This window comes from Nipponia nippon, unplaced genomic scaffold, assembly GCF_047370975.1.
Source record: "Nipponia nippon isolate SJK-2023a ecotype South Korea unplaced genomic scaffold, ASM4737097v1 scaffold_14, whole genome shotgun sequence".
NCBI lineage: Eukaryota > Metazoa > Chordata > Aves > Pelecaniformes > Threskiornithidae > Nipponia > Nipponia nippon.
The window spans coordinates 7689448-7712378 of NW_028262330.1; the positions used below are offsets into that span (position 1 = coordinate 7689448).

The 22931-nt window shown below is 42.5% G+C and overlaps 1 protein-coding gene across 1 annotated transcript in view; it reads right to left on the bottom strand.

The window, feature by feature from the left end:
- Positions 1-9542: 9542 nt before the first annotated feature.
- GNA13 (G protein subunit alpha 13) overlaps positions 9543-22931 on the bottom strand; it is a 30035-nt gene continuing 16646 nt past the window's right edge. The window contains exons 3-4 of the mRNA XM_087750777.1: positions 19262-19312; positions 9543-14538 (exon numbers count right to left, since the gene is read on the bottom strand). Coding sequence (XP_087606903.1) covers positions 13966-14538; positions 19262-19312 — 624 coding nt within the window. The 3' untranslated portion in view covers positions 9543-13965. The remainder of the gene's footprint in view (positions 14539-19261; positions 19313-22931) is intronic.

Below are 22931 nucleotides of genomic sequence, written 5' to 3' on the forward strand. Positions count from 1 at the left end.
ACTGGAGGACCTGGCCCTGCCGAAACGCAGATGACCCGCTGGGGAGAGAGACACAGTAGAATCACACAGTCACAGAATCGTTTAGGTTGGAAAAGACCTTTAAGACCATCAAGTGCAACCGCTAACCCAGCGCTGCCAAGCCCACCACTAAACCATGTCCCTAAGCACCACATCTACACGGCTTTTAAATACCTCCAGGGATGGGGCTCAACCTCTTCCCTGGGCAGCCTGTGCCAGGGCCTGACAGCCCTTTCGGTGAAGACATTTTTCCTAATATCCAACCCAAACCTGCCCTGGCGCAGCTTGAGGCCGTTCCCTCTCATCCTATCGCTTGTTCCTGGGGAGAAGAGACCGACCCCCCCCGGCTCCAGCCTCCTTTCAGGCAGTTGCAGAGAGCGATGAGGGCTCCCCTCAGCCTCCTCTTCTCCAGGCTGAGCCCCCCCAGCTCCCCCAGCCGCTCCTCCCCAGCCTTGGGCTCCAGACCCTGCCCCAGCCTCGCTGCCCTTCTTTGGACACAGCTAGCCACGGGATGGAAAAGATGAGCTTCAAGACAGGCTGCAGTTGGGATGCTGAAGCTCCCACAGGCAGCATGAACTCCAGCCTCCACTGTCCTCCTTGCGTTTCAGCTTTTTAAAGCTTTATTTCTCACTAAAGTCGCTGCAGGATTGCCACTGTCCATGCCCACGGATCCTCCTAGCCGAGCCCGCCCTGTCAGCCTGCCACTATGCAAATCTTTTTAAGCTTGATGTCTTTAGGAAAGTCTAATACGTGACAGCTTTAATGAACACAGCCATTGTTTTGTGAGGGATGGACCAGAGAGTGTATTTATGTCCAGTGGGGTTCAGGCATCAGAGAATCCTGCTGCGACCAGGAGGCAAACCCACGCTCTGAAGGTGGCGTGAGGTCGCTTAGGGCCTGGCTCTCTTTCCCTTACTATCTTTTTGCACTCTTTGCCTTCGGTTTACAGCAAAATAATATCTTTTATCCAGTCATTCACATGTAATGACTATTTTCAGTATGTAAAAACAATCCGGTACACTTTTTTTTCCCCTACAGCAGAGAAGTTCCCTTGCAAGCGACAGGGCAGCCGGCATTTGTTAGGAATTCCCCTCCTTCGTTTTATCTGCTTGGGAAACTTGGCAAAGGAAAGGGTGCCTAAGCAGTGCAGTGAATCAATACTACCCATGTCCCTGCCTTTTCCAAATGATCTAGAACTTAATGAGCTGGAAATTCATCAGTCTCCTAAAAATTGCATAAAGCAAACCGCTAGGCACTGAGCATCCCTGCTCGCCTTCTACCACACTTCAACAGCAAGCGTGATTTGGCATTTTTCCTATTATTGAGCTGATTGTTCATATTTTGAAAGTCATTTTAGTTTTCGACACTTAAAAGTTGTGCTTCTTTTGTCAAAGAAGCTTGTTCAAGGATGTCTTGTCCAAGACTCATCAGGGTTATTCCCACAATACCAAAAGCATCTCTGGGCTTTTTCTTCTTTAGATATTTCAAGAGGTCCCCTGAAAAACAAACAAACAAACAAACAAACAAACAAACACCAATGAAAAGGCTATTTTCAGGAAACAAGCAGCAATATACAGAAAAGCTGTGAACGCACAGGATTGTTTTTACATATGTAAGTGCACGTTACTGAGCTGGGCAGCCTGAGCATTCAGACACAATCATATTCCAAAGAGAGACTTTCAAGACCAAGCTCTCTATGTAGACTTGGGCCTCAGGACAAACCAGCCCAGATGTTTTTTTTTTTCTGGTTCACAGATCATTGAAATATTACTTTACAAAAGCAGAAAGAAGAGTAAGAAACTTAGGTGCTTCAGTCAGTTGTTGACTGCTAGTGGGAAAAATCTTCCTAACCCTATGGACACTGAGTGGGCTCAGCAAAATTCCTAGTAGACCACATCAGGTAAAAATACCATTAAGAATGCCCAAACAGTAGATTTTATTACTATACCCAAAGAAAATTTGTCTTAAACAGGCTTGACAAGAGTTTGATCTTTACTGTTGAAGCTAGAACCTAAATTCTATATAATTATGCTCAGCAAAAGGCAAAACGTCCAGCTGACCACCGCATCAGTGTGGGGAGTTCATTATTCAGCCTCAGTGGCCGGCAGAGCTCGGACTTCACAGCTATAACAGAGTGATTCAACCAGCTCCTGAAGCAGGAACCCGTGGCTCTTGGATCATCCTGCCGGCTGCAACGGAACGACTTATGCGAGTAAGAGCTCCAGAATCCAACAGCTGCGGGAGCTGGGATTGGGGCTGGTGAGACAGGGAGCATTAAACTGCGCTCACAGCCCTTCTCTGCAGCACAAGGCAGGGGGAACCGTCTTCTATCAGACTTAACGGTTGGACTTGATGATCTTAAAGGTCTTTTCCAACCTAAACAATTCTACGATTCTATGATTTCTACTCTGATGAACGACAAAGAGCCTCAAGTCCCCTCTGTTCATCAGTTAGGTCAATCGATTCGCTTCACGGCTCTTCCTTGGAGCTGTAATATTCCCACTTCAGTTTTTAATGAATTTCAAATTTCTATCAATTTCTCAGGAGAAAAATACATGTACTTGCTGCTAAATGGCATTTATAACATGCCTCCACTATACATGTAACCTTTTGCAATTCTTTATAATGCCAAGAATTTGTTGCATTGATATTTGCCATCTTAACCAATAAATAAAGGAAAACAGAACTACACAGCAGTGGTCCAAAATAATGCATAACAGCAATACAGATGTTTGCAATAACTGCTGTAATGGTGGGTATCTTCTATTGCCACAGAATAAGGGCTTTGCTTATTGCCGTCACAGCCAAGCGAGGCAATACATGAGGCTAAAAACACACAAACATGTTACCCACAACCTGCAGCACCAAAAAAAACATCAGCGTGGGACATGACACTGAGCTGTAATTCAGCTTTCAGTGCAGAAAAGAGCTCCTCCTCCCCAAAACAGCTGATCAAATACAAGGCAAACAAGTGTGCCGGGACTTGCATGCTGCATTTGTTGCAGATTTGTTTGTTTTTTTTTTTTCCAGCGCGTATTTACAACAGGATTGCAATTATTCATTTAAAATGATGTGCATGAGAGAGAGAGAATATTTTATTAATACAGCTAATTTAAAAGTTGCCAATTTAAAAGTTTTAAGAGACCTGCGTGAAAGCAGCAGCAAGTGAAGGAGACCTTCGTGGTCACTGTAATTAGAGCATCGCCCTTTCTGGAGGAGAATTTGTGTAGAACTTGCAAAAATGGGGGGAAAAGGCATCATGCGTGACGAGGCACCGTGACCATGCTCTCATCATGGAGCTGAAACCCTTCAGGGGATTGCCTGCCTCCATGCATGCAACCAGGAGACATTTTTTCTATGAAACACTACAGCAGGCGGTATTCCTGGGCTTACTGGTTTGTATAGGTGTGTCCTCTCTATTCCCCTGCCAGAAGTAGCATTTCCCCAACACACCTAAGAGTTCTTCAGTGTTTTTATAAAACAAGCAAATAAACAAAAGCTTTAATATTTTACACTGGTTGGTGCTTTGTGTTCAGAAGCTTTTACAAACATGAGTGAGGCTTGCTGGAAGATACTATGTTCAGACAGAGGAAGAGTTTAGCCTATGGTTCCAAAATACATATATTAATGTTCTATTTTTTCCCCTGATAATTTCATTATTCTCTCAAGCACTTCAAAGAGACATAAAACAGCAAAAAGACAGGGATCCCCGTATTCCCGGGAAGTGTTACTGATGTGGTGCTAGGGAATGAATTTCACACCTCCCCTTAGGGTGATATGATTTCTCCCGTAGCCTTGTCCCGAAGCAGGATGTTATCTGCTGGACCCGAAGCCGCTGAGCGAGCACGGCTGCTATATTTAGTGCTCAGATGTTCCCGGAATCCAGTCCTGGGCTCAGATCACGGCGGTTCTCCCTCTGCCTCACGGCTCCTCCGCGATGATTTGGTCTGAAGCAAACAGAGACAGCTCAGATGTTTCCGACACTTTTCGGGGCACGTACGTGGCGTAACGCTGGCATCACGCTGCGTGCTCACTTCACAATGTTATGGGGCTCAAACAGAATTGTGTGCAGTGAATAATCCTGCCATTTAAGTCAAACAAACTAGCTGTGCATTGCAGATCTGCTCTTTCTCTTACTAATATTTTCAGCTCCGGCCTATTTTTCATAAGCATTGCATTAGGAGCTCTTCCCAGGCAGTTTACCCATGCTGGGTGAGACATGGGGCGACATTTGTGTCTGCACAAACAGAAATTCTGTCTGACTGGAAGACGGAGGAAAGAATCAGCCCATGCTAAAGAAATATGTGATCCAAAGAGCTCCAGCCATGGAAGTGGGAATTTAAGTGAGGATTTAGTTATTCTTTTGTTTTTAAGGAACCGTAAAACATGTGGGATTATTTCCTACACCACTGCCAAGATCTGGAGCCATTTATTTGCAATGGCTTGTGATTGTTACAAAAGGGAACGTGGAGATGGGACCAGTGAAATCCTGCCACAAAGAGGTACTGGAGGACCCTGCATTGAAAATAATCCTCAGCAAGAAGATAGACTAGACCTTTCCTCCCAGGATCTCAAGAGTGCTCTACACTAACACGCTCACAGCACACTGCCTTTCTTTATCAGGGAAAGAGAGCACAAAGGTGCTGGGGCGGAGGTGGTTTCATTTCACTGGAAGTGTCTGAAAGTGCAAAGACCAAGTCTGGGCTGGTCACTCCTGGGGAGTGGCTCACCTGGGACGCCGCTTCAGGCTCAGAATTCCTCTCTGTAGGTGCTTTTTTCTCCTTCCTGATTGTAGATGGCTCTTGAAGCTGCTAGCTCCGAGAAAGATTCCCTAAATGTGGGCAGCAACTCTCATCCAAGGAGCAGCAGGCTGCCCGCCTGCCCCAGGAATCGCTGACCTCCACCTCCCAGGAGAGCCAGGGCAGTAAGATAATTTGCCAGACTATGTTTTCCTCCTCTGCTCTCCTTAGTTCAGCATCATCACAGACATTGTATGGAGACACGGAGTGGAAAGCCTGGCTCCAGCGAAACGGCTGGCTATTGTCCAGATGCTTTCACATTCGATTCCTGCCTCCCTGAAGAGGGAAAAACAAAACAATTTACCTTGCTAGCCTCTTAGAGAGGAGCTACTTTTGGCAATTAATCTGAATATTAAATGTCTAAATACTCTCCGTGTATCTAACCTACCAGTTCAGGCAATTGGGGTTCCCTTTCTAAAGGAAGAAATCTTGCAACGGTGTCAATCAGTGCTTTGGCATGACAAGGAAACAGCCACGGTGACTTGCTGCTGCTGTTTGTATGTGTAAAAATGTTCCCTTACCCCAGTGGCATCCCCAGATAAAAGACAGTAGAGATGATTGCGCACTGCTTTATTACAAGTGCAAAGAAAGTTAAGATTTCACTGGAAACGAGGAAGATTTTGGATTTGCTACATGCTGGAAAAAAATATTTAGTAATATTTCTCCCAGAGTATTGCAGAGGTGAGAGAAGGAACAGCAGAAAGGTTTCCTGCCGTGAGCAGCGTGGTAATGCCATCAGCCCAGAGAGACATCGGGAGCAGAGGAGGAAGGAGAGCTGTGTGGCCTTGGCTGCGGAGCTGGCAGAGTCGTGTCAGGCCAGCGTTCCCTTCCCAGGCAGCAGCCAGGCTTGTGGAGCACAGCAGATGATACAACGAGAAATTCTGAAGTTGGTTTGGTTGTGGTTTTGTAAAGGGCATCACAGATTTATGTCAAGCAGGAATTCCCTGAGCGGTTGGTACCCTGAGCTCTGCAGGCTCCCGGAGCACTACAGCGCCCGCAGCCAGATCGGACGCCTGGCACTTTGCTGGGCATGGGCTGCATCACATCCCCTTTTCTCCTAAAGTTTTGTAAGCGGGAATGGGAGAGAGGGGGAAGGAGTCTGCCTGGGTCATCTGCGTGAAAAAAAGAGGAAGTTTTCCCCTTAATTCTAGACAATTTTTAGCAAATGCCAGACATGATGTAAGAAGGCTGTTGCTGCTGAAGGCTTGCTCAACTTGCTCCCCTGCAAATCCTAATGTTAATAACTCTTTGAAAACGCTGGTTTCACTGAAGTTTTTTTTGTTTGCTTCCTTTTTCTGCAGTGAAAATGGAGGCTACAGCAGGAAACGGCCATCAATTCACAGCTGCTCCCACCCTTGGACTTTGGATTAACATTTCTCATAGAGAAAAAGTGCAAAATATTATGCCTAGGCAGCTACATAAAGATTTGTATCATTTATAGCTATTGCCTTTTCTTTCTATAAAAGCTGAAAACAAAGAACAACTCCCAGGCAAAGACTGCAGGTACGCAGAGCGCTCAGAGTTGAACCTCACGTCAGGGCTGGTGATCACACCTACTAATTGTGGAAGTGCTTACTGCAGTAACAGCCTGATGCGGTGAGTTGCTGGAGATAAATTATTCACGGTTGGTGTCATCCCACAAACATCATTTGCATGGTATACGGTCAACATGGAAACAGCCGTTCATTCTCTCAATCAGCGCAGAAGGACATCTGGGGGAGTGTTAATGTTAAAATACATCCTCCCCCCCTTTTTTTTTTCCATTACTGCTTCCCCTTTGAATCTGATAAAGGGGCGGCTTTCTTCTACATAAGAGAAGTTGACTGTCTTCCAGGCTGCAGGCAACATAACAGAGAGAACCCAGGACAGAGCCTGCAACGTGGCTAAAAGCCATCCGAGGTTTGGCCTGGTGCTGGATAGGAGAGAGAAATGGAAATCAGGCAGGGATTTTGGCTCTAAGTATTGCTGCCTGTCAACGGGAAGAAGCCTGGGAAGGGAGTCAGCATCTTCTATACAGGCACGATCCACTATATCGAGTATTGGAATAGGGAGTGGGGAAAACTCCCTTTGCTGGATGCATAGGGTCTTGTGCTTCCTCCTGCTCCGTAAGTCCTAAATTAAAAACCAGTCTGCACTGATCAGCGTCATCGTACTGGGTCACCATGTTTCAAACCATCCAGGCATAAGATTTATTCACTTCCTGCGTCTGCTGGCAAACATCTTCCTACCTTATTCTCCAGTGCCTTACAGCCCTCATTGCCTGAGGAACAGCAAACCCACAACTTGCTGCTTACAGCCGGCAGTGGGGAGGACAGAGGCTTTAAATATTAACCTTCGTATGAAGTCGTAAGCACTGAAGCAGACATCTGCTCACAGCAGCCTACTCCAAATCCAGGTTTGTCAGATCTAGTGCTCAACAATTAATCAAACCCTCGTCTTTCTCCACGGAGCGCAGCAGGGGCAGTGGCTTGGCTGCACGCATGGGCGAGGACCGCATCTCCCATCTCAGTGCACATCTCATTTCTGCTGGATGTTTTGATTGCTTATCTTCAAGTCATCTGCAGGTTGTTTACTGAACTGGGGTGTGAGGACTGACTGTCATGGCACGTTTCACAGGCCAGAGCGGGGCTCGCTCTGTGATCTTGCAGGAGCTTCTCTTAGGAGCAGTAGTGAGCGGGAATCCCAGAGCCCCCAGAGCTGCTGATGGTGGAAGCTGCACTCCAGCAGGAACAAACATCTCGCCCCTCATTTTTAAGCATGCATAGAAACACAAGGGAAGAAAGCAGAGAAAAGAAATCCAGTACTATCTAAAGTTAGGCACAAAAAAAAAACCTACTGCAGAACCTTGTGGGACCCGGTCTATCTGGACCCTTCTTATTAATTTAATCTCGTAATTTGCATTCCACACACAGTGAAAACATTTCAGCTTGTGTGGAAAACACAGCCAAAGCAGCGCATTAGGTGGGCTGCCTAGAAGTAACTTGATGCTATTACCTTTTTTTTTTTTGATTTTAGAGAAAAAACTAGCAGGGCCTGTGCCAGCGCAGACTCTTGTCCTACTTCCAGCCGTGTTCCCCGAAGGGCCCTGCTCTCCTGGCAGCCGCTCCTCCAACGCTGTGCCCTTCAGCTGCTGCAGAGCTTTACAGCCAGGTCAGCTCCCCGCAGGGACGGCACTCCCGAGGTCAGCTCCGGACCCGGCTCCTGCTGCCGGCGGGGCAGCCAGGGAAGCTCCTTCGGCAGAGCTTCACTCCATTTTCATTCCCTTATGTCAGTTATTGTGTAATCACCAAGTTACTTTAACAGGAAGGAAGAGGCTCGAAAACCCAACCTACATTCAGCAGTACATGCAATGAGGTGTTTTGTTAAATCAAGAGCTTTGTGAAAGTGAAGAAACTTCCACTTGCTCTCACAAATCCTGTAACGCGCGCCTTCCCTGCCCCTCCTCGGCGCTCCCCACCGCCGCCAGCCACCGCACGCATCAGGGCGGCGAGGTTACCGGAGGCTGCGAGTCACTGCTGAACGGCACACCACCACCACTAACCTATTTCTAACGAGAGCTTGAGTCAACAAGAGCTTAACTAGAAGCCTAGGTGAACCTTGATGCAGTTACGTGTGTAATATTGGGCTTAAAAAAACAGAAACAAAAACCAAACACAATCTGTTAAGATGAGTTCTAGATGTTGCTAGTTTTACCCCTCAGGTGGCTGACTGCATCTCAGGAAGTAAGAAAAAAAAAGAAAAAAGCTTTCAAAAAAACCTAAAGAGATTGGTTTTCGAAGTCAGAGCAACATCACAAATGATGTTCATTTGATGGAACTGTTTCGGTGCAAAAAAGTGGCCAAGAGGCGAGGTTGTGATTCCTCAGAAACCACCCTCCTAGGAGCAGGCAGGACCTGGAACCAAAACTGCATTGCGGAGCTGGGTTAAGGCTCAGGGCACCCGGCAGGTTTCTGACTCCTGCTCTTAGAGCGGGGTGGCTCCCCCCCAGGGAGCTCTGCTCTCCTCGGTGCGGAGGCTGGGGGAGAGCGTGCAGCTTCCTATTAATCCACAGCACATTCACGTACAGCAACGAGTTTGACATTTATGTATTCTGACTATCACGGCAAATACTAATGCTGAGCACTAACTCCAGAAACAAGCATGACTTGGTCTGAGTATTTTCAGAGATGTAGCGTCCACAGCATGCCAGCCACATCCAAAGGCTGTTGTGGAAAATGAAGCATCTCAGGCCTATAAAAATTGACAAGGAGAAATCAATGTTTTGCTGCAAAACATTGCTTCATATTGCAGCTGGTTACAAAACAGCCAGTAATCCATTTCTAGAGGAGGCAGAGGCTGGCCTACTCAGAAAACAGCTTAAAAAAATAAAAATCTAACTGCAATACTGAGATACATAATTTATACAGAGGCTTGCCACTTACGCCAGAACACACACGAGCGTCATCAGTATTTTAAATATTGAGTACCAAACTGGTTGTCAAATGCAAGTCAGCAGTTTCCCTTTGCCTCTCTACTGGAGAGAAAGCAATCAGGCTGAACAAGAATCCGATGAGCCCTTTTAGCAAAGAGCTTGCTCGAGACCAGAGGCTAACTCTATTACATATTTTATTTGAAACACAAGATGTGGCAGGAGCAAAACAGCTGGCCCTAGCCAACGAACAAAAAAAGTCAATTGGCTGCCTCCACACATTATGAATTGGAAAAAATAATTTCATAATACCAACATAAGGCTGTATATGTTTATTCATTGTCAGTAATTTTTGTACACAAGGCAAATATTAATTATTACCTGGAAGGCAACGCTTTTGTAGAGTATGTACAGAGCAATGTACAAGCGAGTGTAAGAGGTTTTAAACTATTAATCAATTTAACCGTTTTATAAAAAGGAAGTGATGCTTTTTCTTCTAAGACCTCCCTTTGAAATAATTTATTGCCAATCTTAAACTAAAGCAAGGAGAAAAAACATTTACAATAAAAAGTAGTCCCTGGATATAAAAAGTTAAACATATAAAATTGTAAGCCCCAAACATTTATACAAAGCTACTACAAATCCTGGTTTTGTTAAAGATCTATTGGGTTGTTACAAAATATATTTTTACATAAAGGCTTCACGTAAGGTAAGCTCTCACTGCTACTGAAAGCGCAGGAAAGCAGTTTTAAATAGTCTGCAATTCAACTTATTTTCAAGTACAATGCAAAGAAATTGCAAAATGGCACTGTATTGCAATGCTGTGAAATTAAAAAAAAAAAAAACAACTATGTTAATGGTACCATCAAATAGGCAAGACCTGTAAAGTTAACTTGTGAACAACTGGGTATGGCATGAAACTTCTGAGCATTTTGAAACAGGAAATGTTATTGTTGGAGAATGAACCTTCTGCAACTGTCCTTAAAGAGAAATAGCCAGAGAAGTCTTCCCAGGGCAATGGGCATGTTAAACACGCCCAGTTCTCAGTCTTTAAGCAGTGAGTTGCTCCCAAGCGTGGCGAGCAGATGCAGTTTGAACAAGCTTTCTGGGACTGATCATAAATACTATTACTAGCCAAGTGTCACGAAGCCTGAAACACCCACCTGATCTGAGCAATTTCCTAGAATAATTCTGATGGGCAGAATTTAAAGCTACTTACTATACAAATGAGTCCAACATACATTCTTGAGATCAATGAACCCACTTTTTTTAAGAGCAGATATTCTAGAAGAAAGCTTAAGTTTTACACAAACTGATGGCTTACGCTCCCACATACAATATATAAAAAAAAAAGCAGAATTTTTAAAGCCCTGATGAACAGCCACAGTTTTCAGGTATCAATCAACTCAGTTTAACACACTGCAGCAGGGAACACTCGCTAAAACACCAATTTCACCTTCAAGTACAGGAAGGCTGTACAAGACAGTGGTATACCTCCACATGGTCAGTGATCAGTGATCTTTTTAACAGAGCTCACTCCATCAAAGAGAACTAAGAAAGTTTTGGGAAACTTGATTTTCTACCTGCTTTCCCACCTTGTCTAGAAATATGTCCTGACCTTGTGCCACAGACTGGCCTACATGAACAAGCTTCACTCTTACTAGCCAACCGTGACTCATTTGTTTGCTTCAGGATAAAAATCAGTCTGTTCAAAACATCAATCCTCCGGCTCTTGTACCAAAATTATATCCTGCTATAGAGAAATAATATTTGGAAACAAATCTAAAAAGAAATACAATAGTACATACTGTGCTCCTTTTCAGGTAGCTAATGAAGAGTAAGTCTGAAGGTGGAAAAGCCAAATGTTGATTTGGTTTGTAGAGCCAGTACGTTAACACAGGAACCATGTAAACAGTTACATCAAGGTTAGTTGCCTCACCCCCTCTGAAGAAGTGGGAGTGGGAAACGCGAGTGATTTGACTCGGTCATTTCATTAAAATAATTCATTTCTGCCTGAGATTCATATAGTGCTTATCTACCAGGGCCTACTTTGTCAGAAGTGACCCAACACTGTGGGGTCCACCTTGCTATCTTACAGGCCCTGGTGTTCACAGGGAAAGTGATCTGAAAGGATTAAAACCAGATTTTTTGCATTGGCTCAGGGGAGAAGCCTGCTGAATGTTTTTCCCACTTTAGCTAATGTCAGAAGAGCCCAGCGCCTTGGTGATACTGACTATATCCTTGGGCTGACATCCGTTTTGAAGATCTTTAGTAAATTAACAGGTCCCTTGACACAAAATTCATCAACATTTTACATAAACAAATTTGTTTAGACAAATTCCTGGTAATCTTCGTATCATCCACTATCCAGTCTTTAGTCTTTTCTAGTCTGACATCCTGCAAAACACATACTACATACCCTCTCCAAATTAATTATTTTAATCAGAGCAGAGATAAGTCTCTTTTCAAAAAAAGAAACTTGTTCAGACACCCGTCAGCAATGGAAAAACAAACCTGCTACTCCTCTTGTTGACTAACACGGGCATGGATTTGTTCAATTTCTGCTTTCCAACAGTGGACTTTGAGGCCACTAGACAGAGGTTCGTTGTCTGCTCATGTAGCATTTATAGCTCAACCAAATCAGCTTGTCATCCTTCTCCAGAGAGGGAAATGGAGAACTTCTGGACTCCCATTACAGGCATGTTGTTCAATCCTTCAAATAGCCTCACTAGCCTTTTTTGAGGTCTCTAGTTCATCATTCTTTTTTAACTGCTCACATATGACCTGAAGACATCAAACCAGAAGTAATCATACTCATGCCCAGTAAGGAGGCAAAATCTACATTAAACATCCCCATCTACAGACTATATTAATCATCCTGACATCAGCATTGCACCCAGACTTTATGTTTAGATTATGCACTGTGACTTCTCCCAAGCTCTTTTCAGAATTCTTCCCTCCCAAAATAGTGCCTTATCGCAGAAATCGCAGACTAATCTATGACTACTCATTGGATGATATAAAAAAATAGACGTCTTTCAAAGCACCTAACTAAATAAAAATACACTATTCCCCTTCTACTGACAGGAGAACGAGGTACAGAGATGTTAATACAACTGACAATCACAGTAAGTAAAAGGCTAAGTTCAAAAGACAGGCAGCTTTCCTATTTTCTAGCAGGGACACTGCTCCAAGCAGTGAGAATATTATGTCACACCGCTTGCCACATGTGCAGTATGTTAATAAAAATTCATTTAAGCAAGTATTGGCCAGCATCACAATCCACAGGAATTGGCCAGTTCCACGGGGCAAAGTGGCAAGCTGAACTGCCTATGTGACACTACGGTCTGGGGGAAACCTGGTAGCGGCACTACTTTTGAAAACACAAGCTCACAAGCTTACTCTCATGCTGTGTGGTGTATGAGGATTTCTGGGCAAGAAGTATTTTTTATTATTTTTTTTTTTAAATTACATGGCAATGGTAACAACCCCACCTAAAAAAAAAAAAAATAAATAAATGAAACTGCAATGGAACTTTTTGTAAAATATTCTCAGTCACAAGCAGCACTCTGGAGTGTGCTGTGCAACATATTTGGCTCAAGTACACTTAGGATTGCTAGACTCAATTGGAAAGTCTCAGAAAGAACCTCATCAGCCGAAGCATGTTCTGCTGTGACATGTTCTTTTTTCAGAAGAAAACATTCATCTTCACGGTGTCAGCTACACAAGGCCTCTGCTGGGAACACATATGTTCACATAAGGCCACTGAAAATACCGTAGGAGGACAGAACACAAGGAGGCACTTAGGTTTGCAAGTACTTCTATCCCTCACCAAATGCTTACTGATTAAGATGAGGCACACTGTAAGAAGTCATAAAGAAAGTAAAAATAAACCAGTGCTGTATTAAAGCGCTTCAAGAACAGGTAAGGTACCTACATGTAACATCTGGTTAGTGAAGATAAGAAATACAAGTTTAGCTTGCTCCCCCTTCCCACATCAGAATTTCAAGAGGACCGTATCATAGTGCTCTGTGCTTTGCCATGGCTCTAAGACGTACGTACAATGCAATAGCGTGAAACCGTGTACTGTGCCATTCACTAATTCCTCGTCGCTAGGCTTCTGCCTGCGGTAGTACTTCCTGCCAGAGACGTCTGAAGCTCCCAATCTAAGTATTTTTGAAGCATCGCCTAGTCAAACCCCATGCAAAGATTTATACTTAAACAGGAAGTACGTTACACCCAGGAACCCTAGCTTCAAGCAGATGATGCCAGCAAGGGATTTATGGGATTTCTAACCAACAACAGACCTGAGAAATCATGTCAGCTATAGTATCACAGTCTTCATAATGAAGTTAGATGTGAAAAGCTTCTCCCCCCTTAAATTACCGCCACAGTCTAACAATTGCAACCATTTAACTGAAGTTTGGACTTGGAATTCTGAAGGTGGAATGAACTTTCTAGGATAATATACACATTCTTAAAAGGTCAAATTTATCACTTTACAGGTAACTTAGACATAGGTCTGCTATGAAATTACAACTTGAGTCAACTTGAAGCTACACTGGAAGAGATTAAGCCTGAATTTCTGCAGAAATTGGCAATAATGTGTTCAGCAGCAGCTTTTAGCCACATTATCAAGAAGTCTGACAGGATCTGGATTTCTCTACTCCTGCTGTAAACTTCTAGTTAAAAAAAAAAACACACACAAAAATTACTCAAATAAAAATGTCTTTTTGCACATCACTGTAACATAAGCTGCTTGAGGTTGTCGTGAAGGATGGTATCCTTGACATCACGGAAAACTAGCCGGATGTTTTCTGTGTTAATAGCAGTGGTGAAGTGGTGGTAGAGGGGCTTCTGCTGCTGGTCCCGGCGTTTAGTACGAAAACAATCCACCAGGAATTTTTGGACATCTGTTAAGCAGTGGGGATCCCCTTCAAACTCTGGAAAATAGTCTTTGATGCTCACTTTTTGTACTTTTTCCTCAAGCAAGTCCGTCTTATTTAAGAAGAGAATGATTGAGACATTGCTGAAAACCCGGTTATTGACTATTGTTTCAAAAATGTTCAGGGATTCCGTAAGGCGATTCGTTTGCCGATCCTCCATAAGCACTTGGTCAAATTCACTCGAGGAAACAAGGAAGAGTATTGACGTGACACTGTCGAAGCATTCGAACCAACGTTTCCGTTCTGACCTTTGGCCACCTACATCAACCATTTTGAAAGGAACATTTTTTATTTCAAAGTCGTACTCATGAATCCCTTTTGTGGGTCTTCGTGCCAGCAGTATATCTTGCTGTGAGGGAAGATAATCCTAAAAGAGAAGGAGAGTTTGCCCATTAGGATACAAGTCACAGGCATGGTGATCACAGCCGACTTGCAATCAAAAAGCGTGCAGAGGAACAGCACGATGCTTTGAATAAACATACACATGTATGTATATTTATATGCTAACACTGAAGCATTTTGGAAAGATCTAGAGTCCAAAGCAGGAAACACCCAATATTAAATCAAAACATGTACCCCAGAGAACTGAAGCTCTCCATTTGCCACATGACAAGGATCCATGAACAACCTGAGAGGTGCACCATCAATTCCTCATGCCAGTTTCCCTCATTCTGGATTACTTCATGCTTCATTCATCCTCTACCCACAGGAAGAGGGTGAATTTTTCACTAAAACAGGTTTAGGTTTTTCACTAAAACAGGTTTCTCAAATCGGTAACCACGGTAGTATCCCATTCTACCTGTGGGCACTCAGTTCCTCCCATGTTCTCGTGCATACTGCATGACTGCTTCTAGAAAAGAGCTGCTCCACTAAGTAATTTTTAAGGCAATCAGTTATGCCAGAAAAGCAAAACCTAAGCACCTTACTGTGTTTCTGCCATGGATCTTTTGCATGCAGCTGTATTGGTCCAAAAAGGCACTTCTATTAGCTGTGTGCCACACCTGTGATCTCACACAGCCTGATTTTGTCCAAAATACACTGTGCAATTAGTAGACTAGGAGAAGAAACAGGCAGCTGAGGACAGCAGCCCCTTCCCAATAGCACAGCCTAGGAGGGCACCCAGGACAGCTGTACCCTGAAGTTCTCCAGTCTGCCTTTTCCCCCAGAATTAAACAGGCAAGGTAAGTAGGTTTTTACTAGTTTTTTGACTGTTACATGAACAGTCATCATCAACGGATGCAGATGCTAACAGGAAGAGGAATTCTTGTTAGTCAGCTTTCGACAGCATGAAATTCAAGACTCATATTGGCGACTTCTTCATTCTTAGAATTACACTTTTGCATATGGTCCAAGTCTTTCTGCTATTTAAAAAGTGCATCTATAACAGACAGCTGGCTGGCACTTAAGTTTAAAGCTTTGTTGTTCACTTGTTATGGAAACTCTTCCTTACATTTTTCCAGCATTTCTCACCACTTCAGAGAGTGATTTAGGTCTCAGAGTTGGAATCTTAGTCTCTTAGTGAATGATCTATGATCTTCCTTTCACAGTGCCAGTTACCAGACTTGGAGCTTTATTTATAAAGATGTGTAAGACCACTTTCTGTAGTCCAGAAAGTCTGATTCAACTAATAAGCTGGGGCAGGAGGCAGAAACACACAACTACATGGCAATTCAAATACTGGTATTCCAAGTTTAAGGCAGCTGGGTAAGTTTGATCCACAGCCTTTAAGAAAGCAATTTTAAAAATCATGAAGTGAGCATAATGTTCCAAAAACTCAAGGATCAGTTTGCTTTACTGTGTGAGCTCAAAAAGTGAAACTAACTAGAGAGAGACTGTTTTGTTTGAACTCCCGGATTTCTTTATTCGAGCTGCCCATGACTAAGGGACTGATTTTTATCGTGGCACGAATTACAAAGCAGCTCTCTGAAGCAGAGGCTCCCCACCCTGCACTTCTTGCTGTAGTACTATTATACATCCAAAACCCGCACCACCTAAATCTGCAGGAGAGTTGAACTGCTAAAGCAGTACTATGTTCTCTCCAAACTGAGCAAGACGTGCTGCCACCCCCTTGTCTGATTAAAAGAAGCAGCTTTAAAGGGTAGTAAGATTTTTCTCGTTATTTGCTACATTTATCTTGGGTCTTTTCTACCAAAAATTGTTAGAGAGGGAGAATAATCAGAAGAATAGAGCAATGACTGTATCAAATGTCACTCGGCACATGTGAAGGGGTTTTGAGTAAAGCTGACAACATTTAGGCAAGAGAATGTTGCAGGTTCAACACTTATTCCATCTTCCAAACAGGAACGTTTGATCTTTTGTTATTCAGGAGTCAGTCACAAGTTCTCAGAACAAAACCAGAAAGTCTTAGGAAAGGTCAGGAATGATTGAAATTACTGAAGTAAATAAATAAAGTCAATTAATATAACAGGCAAAGCCATATATACCTTCAATATTGAAACAGGAGCACAAAGCAAACTCTTCTGGGAGTTGGCCTGTACTGTTTATTCAGTAAAGCTTTCAAGAACAAGGAGCTTATCCCTAGAATTCCTGACAAATTCCCTCTCCAGTACTATTACTCATTTAAAATTCCTTCCACACTTGCAACCACAAATAAAATTAAGTGCTTTCAAGTTCTCCACGCACAGAAGACCTACCATGTTTTATACCAGATAATGGCTACTCTGATGCAACAGTCTGCAAGTAAGTGCACTGGAAGTCAAGTGCTTCATATACAGCCATCATTTGGCTACAGGAAACTAAATACAACTCCTAAGAAATCTCTCAGTATTTTAGTTATCTTTTTGAAGGATGGTTATGTTTTCTCCCTCATGCCCAGATCCTTGGGATACTAGCAGCTTGCCCCTGCAGCAGTTCTGAACTAGCCCCTTTCTCACTGTTATCTCATTGTCCATATCTGAAGACTGCAGCATTAGGTGAATATTTGACTTGGACAGCACTGAGTATTATTTCCAAAGTCCTTTCAATGTTTCACCATTGTAAATCAGTACTTTTCATGCAAGCATCCCCAAGCACACTCCCCTTTTCTACATTTCACCCCATCTTCCATGTTGACTGTTTTATTTTTCACCTTCTTCCTTTTGGTGTTTTGTTTGTTGGTTTTTTGGTTTTTTGTTTTTTTTTGGGGGGGGGGTGGGGGTGGGGGTAGGTTTGTTGTTTTTTTGTTTTATTTTCTGTGCAGTTCTTCCTAAGGATACATATTGATATTAAGTCAGAACATGTGCTTTCTTCCTGAATTATCTCCTTGCTCAAATTCACTACAGTCTGTTTTCTTCTAAAGGACTTCTTTTGGTTATCAGGTAGCTCTTTTGGCTATCGCATCACTGTTTGCCTAGTTAAAATTAGAATTTAAGGCATGAATAAGATCCAATCACAACATGGAAAGCAATGTTTCTCTATGAGATGCTTTGACTACATACAGTCTGCACTGGCAGTTGAAATAACAACAAACAGTTGCAAGGAATCCAGCCGATCCCACGGCTGGCTATATGCCAGCCAGCTACTCTTATTTTGCTGATCTGATTATATCTGAACATTAAGTTCTTTTCCCTACACACTGTTATCATCAACTCCCTTTTGGCAAGAGGCACATGAATCGCAGGTCTATCTGTTTATAAGCAATTTAGTTGCAGGCCAGCCCAGTTGTATCAGATAACAGATAAGAAGAGTAAAACACTTACATTAATATAGTTTGGGGAAATAATCATTAGAAAAATCTTGCATATAGATAAGAATAAACCAGAAGAACGTATCAAATCTTTCACTCCGTAACAAAACTTAGCTAGCACTTTTTCCACAAAGACCTAACATTTTCCATGAGAGCAGACCTTGAGGAGTCCCTCTGTCTCAACACCACTTGGTCTAACTTTAAACCAAAAAAGCTGTAATTCAGAGTTCCGTGTTCCCACAGCAAGATCAGACCTACAATAAGTGTGTGTGTGTATAAATATAAAAAACACTAGTGACTTCAAGTTTCATGCTTTAATCAAAGAATGGACCAAGATTTCCAAATAAAGAACTTTGAAAAGAAGCTGCAAAAATCTTTACCCAAATGTGCGCAAATGTATGTGGGGGAAAAAAAAAAACAAACCACTTTGAACCTAAAATGGCCTTGGATTCAAAGACCATGAGAAATCTACCATCAGCAGAAAGTTTAGCAGTGCATTAAAGGGAGTGCAGTTCTCGTATTGCCTTATAGCTCAAGACCAAATGAAAATTCAGAGAGCAAGCACTGGAGGTCTCAAGCAAGGGATCTGGGAAGCATATGCATTCCGCAAGATGATCACCAGTGCTCTAGTTAGAAAAATGACAGTTCAAAGCAGAAAAATAGTCTGGCTTAAAATTAAATTTTTATCTGTTAAAGAGAAAAAGAGAAATGAAATTAAGCATGATGTAACAGGATTCAATTGAAGTGGTTTGGATTCCTTCATCATTTGTTAGCCATCAGCTGGAAATGACCATGGAGAAACTGCCTCCCCACAGAGTTCAAGCTAGCATCCCATTTTAAAGGCAGTTTTTCCACATGCCATTTCTGCAATACACAACTAATGAGCACTGGCATACAACTTCATTATTCGAGTAGTAACCAACATTTCTATCAAAAAGTATACTACAGAAGTTTCAGCTTTTTCCCCAGAGAAAACAGATTTTATTCTGTACCAAGTTTGTTTATTTCAAAGAAGATACCACAGAAAGGTACCACTGACTTGTGTGCTGATTTAACTTAGTGTTCCTAACTGGATACGTAAAAACAAAAGCAGTCATTTTTGGATATCCATTAGTGTTGAAGTGCTACTTCAATAGTTTTCCAACTCAACAAGCATTTGTAACTTGTTTTTTTTTATTCAATTTCTACAGAAGTTTTATTTCCAGAAAGTCTCTCGGCCTTTGCATTGCCCTATGTTTTTGACATGTCAGTGATTAACTGCTAAGATAATGGGACAGTCAAAATTAACTAAAGTTATTTGAGTAGTCACTAATTACATTGCATCTGTTTAAAACCCAGAGATCACAAAGACTACTTAAAACTCAAGACTGGGGAAAAAACAAAACAAAACAAAAACCAAACTTACTTGTTCTCCAAGTTTATCCAAGTTGTCCAAGAAATACTTCACAGATTCCCCCTAAAACCAAAGCAAACAGTTATTTAAATAAGTGGCACACTTGATTCCAATAGTTTACATTCTGAAGTTTAGTTAATTTACCGAAACCTAGATTTAAATGTTGTAAGCTTTAATCACTACTATTTTTTAAGCAGCTATCCTAAGAATACAACTGACGTTTTATTTTTAGGTCAGTTAATATTTAAGCTTAAAAGCATAGGTAGGCACATATTATAATAGTTAAATTCTTTCCAAGTTCAGAATTGCTAAATAAATCCCACAGCGTTATCCACAGGGAGTATCAATGAAGTAACCACACCTTCGTTATGAAAAGACACATTCAATTCTTCTAACCCTTTGAAGAGCCTGCACATACAGGCATTCAGGTATAGGGATTAATCACTGGAGACAAGTTCATTTGTAACTGCGTTGCCATACGATCCCATTCATACAGGTACTTCCCCTGAGCACTGCAAATGACTAGCGGAATAGAGGATGAGAAACCACAACAGATGAAGCATTTTACTAAACTTTCCTATCAGAGACCAAGTTGGACAAGAACTCCTTACCCTGGCAGTAACAAACAGAGCTCCGTGCTGCCATACTGCATGATATCACATCTACTGTACAGGTTATCTTCCAGATTCAAGCCATCACTATCCTTGCAAATAGTAACTGCAGTTTTTAATCCCTCCAGTAATGCGCTTGTAAGCCTGAACTACAGTCAACTCTCCAGAAGTCCGTTAGGGTGCTGGGATTAAGGAAGAACTCTTACAAGGATGCTGCTGAACCTGAGCTTGCTTGCAATAGGTAATGTACCGATTGAATTTATTGCAAAGGAAAGTAGTACCTTTTTAGGATTCTCACCATCATCACAGAAGCAGAAACATGCTTCCTTTTGAAAGCTCTTGATTACCAAGCTGTAACTTATTTACTTTATAGTAAATACAGTAAAGAAACCATCTGTGTTTTCACTCTGCAGATGGAAGAGCAAGAATTCTGACTGAATTTTCTTGATGAGAAATTCAAGAAGCATCCAAGGCTGGGGTGACTACATCTAAGCCAGACAAGTGAATTAGGACAGGAGTTACACCCTGATAATGACTTCCCCTCACTTGAATTTGAACTCTGCAAACTTATCTAGGAAGAATATCAAACCTCAATATTAAACTGTGTCATCTAAGCAGCAGTGAAGCAGGGTAGGATAAATAACAGTCCAAAAAGGGTTCTGGCAGACACATAAGCCAGGTACCTTTGCAAGTTTTCCAGGTACTAAAAAAACCTTACATAATACAAGTAGATACCGCACCTTTAAGTGTGCAATTTGAACATCAACTTTTAATTAGGCAAGACTGGGACTCTGGTTGAAACATGCCTTCTGCTTGACACACCTGCAGGAAAGAGTCCAACACAGCTCTACTACCTTATTTTACCTTCTGTATGGCTTAACGTTACTGATTTTCTCTAGGGTGAACAACTGCAGCAGTAACACTAACCGTTTTAAAGCCTAGCGGCACACAGCAGCAACTGCTTGCAATGACGGCAGTATTTTACACCTACAGCTTTTTCAGCGCTTCAGAAATCCATTCTAGCCTCAATCCTGTAAGAAAAGTGTTTGGGGAAGAACATTCCTATTTCACAGAAAATAAAAATATACAACCTTGATGCACAAATCCATCAAGCTTCCCAAGCAGGAGTAACAGGATCAGAATTCAGGCCTTACAAGTACTAAGACCACTGTCTGTAGCTGAATGTTAAGACAAAATAAAGTTTAAGGTCAGGCTTAATTTCTTTTTTAGGTCCTAGTAGGAGCTGGCAACCCTCCCTCCCCAACAGGACTATGTACAAATCTGCCAGATTTCAGACTCATTAAGTGCAGGTATTTATTCTGGAATACCTGGGCCTCAGAGGATCTAAGTATGCATGTGTTTATGTGTGCATGCATACATATATTTTGATCTTAGACAGTTCTTTTATACGCTACTTATGGCAATGCCTACTCCCTAAAGCAGCATTAACTCCACAGTACAGGAATGCACGAGTTACCACCTCTCCTTTAAGTCCCAGGGCTTACTGCTACTGCAATGGATTGAGCAGTTGGAGCACATGAGTAAGCCACAGCCCGTAAAGGTCACAAAACACCCCCAGAAGCAGCTTCCCAAAAGAGGGGATTTCCTGAAAACATGAATGCAAACTACATCGGCCTGCAGCAACAGCAACGCTCTAGAGCCACATACCCAACAGTAAAGTAACTGCCAGAAAGCACACCGAGAAGACTGCTTAGCTTCCTAGGCTGTCGTGTATCAAAGCCAACGGCAGACAAATATCAAGGTGGCCATTTTGAAACTCAAGAGATATAACTATAAAAGCAATCACTTACAAGCATAATACAGTTAATAAAGCAGTGGCATACCAGTTTCCCTCCTCCACATCTTCCACTCAGTCCTTTATGAAAATCTTTTCAGACCATTACCATGACACACCAAGCAAGTGCCATCAACATGACTCAACTCTGTATTTAACGACAAAAGTTGTTCAGTCATTGGCTTTGATCAATTTGCATGGCATCAAGAACTTGCAACAGCTTCAAATTCGTCATCTGTTCCTCCCTCACGTTCCAGACACCCCTCCATATCATACAGCTACAAGCCAGTGCCTTGCCTAGTGGTAAATTTCTGTCTGACCTGGACATCTCCGTATTAGCAGGCTACGCTCTGCTAACTACAGACACTCTTGAGGAGCAAACTCCGACTGACAGATTGTTATCAGAATGCAGTACTGCGGAACTGAAGAGTTTTGACCCGTTTTAAACAAGCTTCAAAAAAGCAGCATTACAAAGCAACCGAGAAAGACTTCTGATCCTTTTCCAAAGGGGTGAACCTATGTATTTTATGCAATAATGAAGAGAAACACACTGAAAAACCCATCGAAAAACCCACCACACAACCACCAAGGAAAGCCTTAATGCCAGTAATTGTTAGAAGTGAGTACGAAAATGGTCCATTCACAATCCTGTACAACAGCAGCTCCAGAGACAGCTTCTGTGTTAGGCTACTTTTCCTTGATATTAGATACAGAACTAGATCTCACTCTGCAGATCAATGACAGCAGCTATATTTAAATGCCTGTATTCAACAGACAGTTGTTGCATTCTAAAATTTCCCTTTAGACAAACTGTAAACTCTCTGGTTTACCCCAGATGACTACAAAAAAGAAACTGGGTTTCCCCACTCTGCCCCACCAACTCCAGTGTGGCTCACCGCGTCCAGCCCCTGCCACATGGCTGCTGCAGCAGTCAATCTGCTGCAGTCATGCCACAAAGGAGCCACACCAATGACAAAAATCAATCGGAGACTGAGAAACTGCAGGATCTACCCCCATGAAAAAACTCTGTATTTCTCCATTACATTCCCGTTGTCTTCACTCCATGTTCTGTGAGCACATACAATGGAAATTTAAATTCAAGATCAAGTTGAAAAAATATAGTGTTCTGAAGATTTTAAATTAGTCACAAGTGGACTTTTGGGTTTTTTCTAAATGCAGGTGAACCCGTTAAAGTCATTTTTACAGTTGAGCAGTTCTGAACTGCAAACTTCAGAAGTGTGGCTGAAGGTAACTAATGGCCTGTTACATTGCAGGA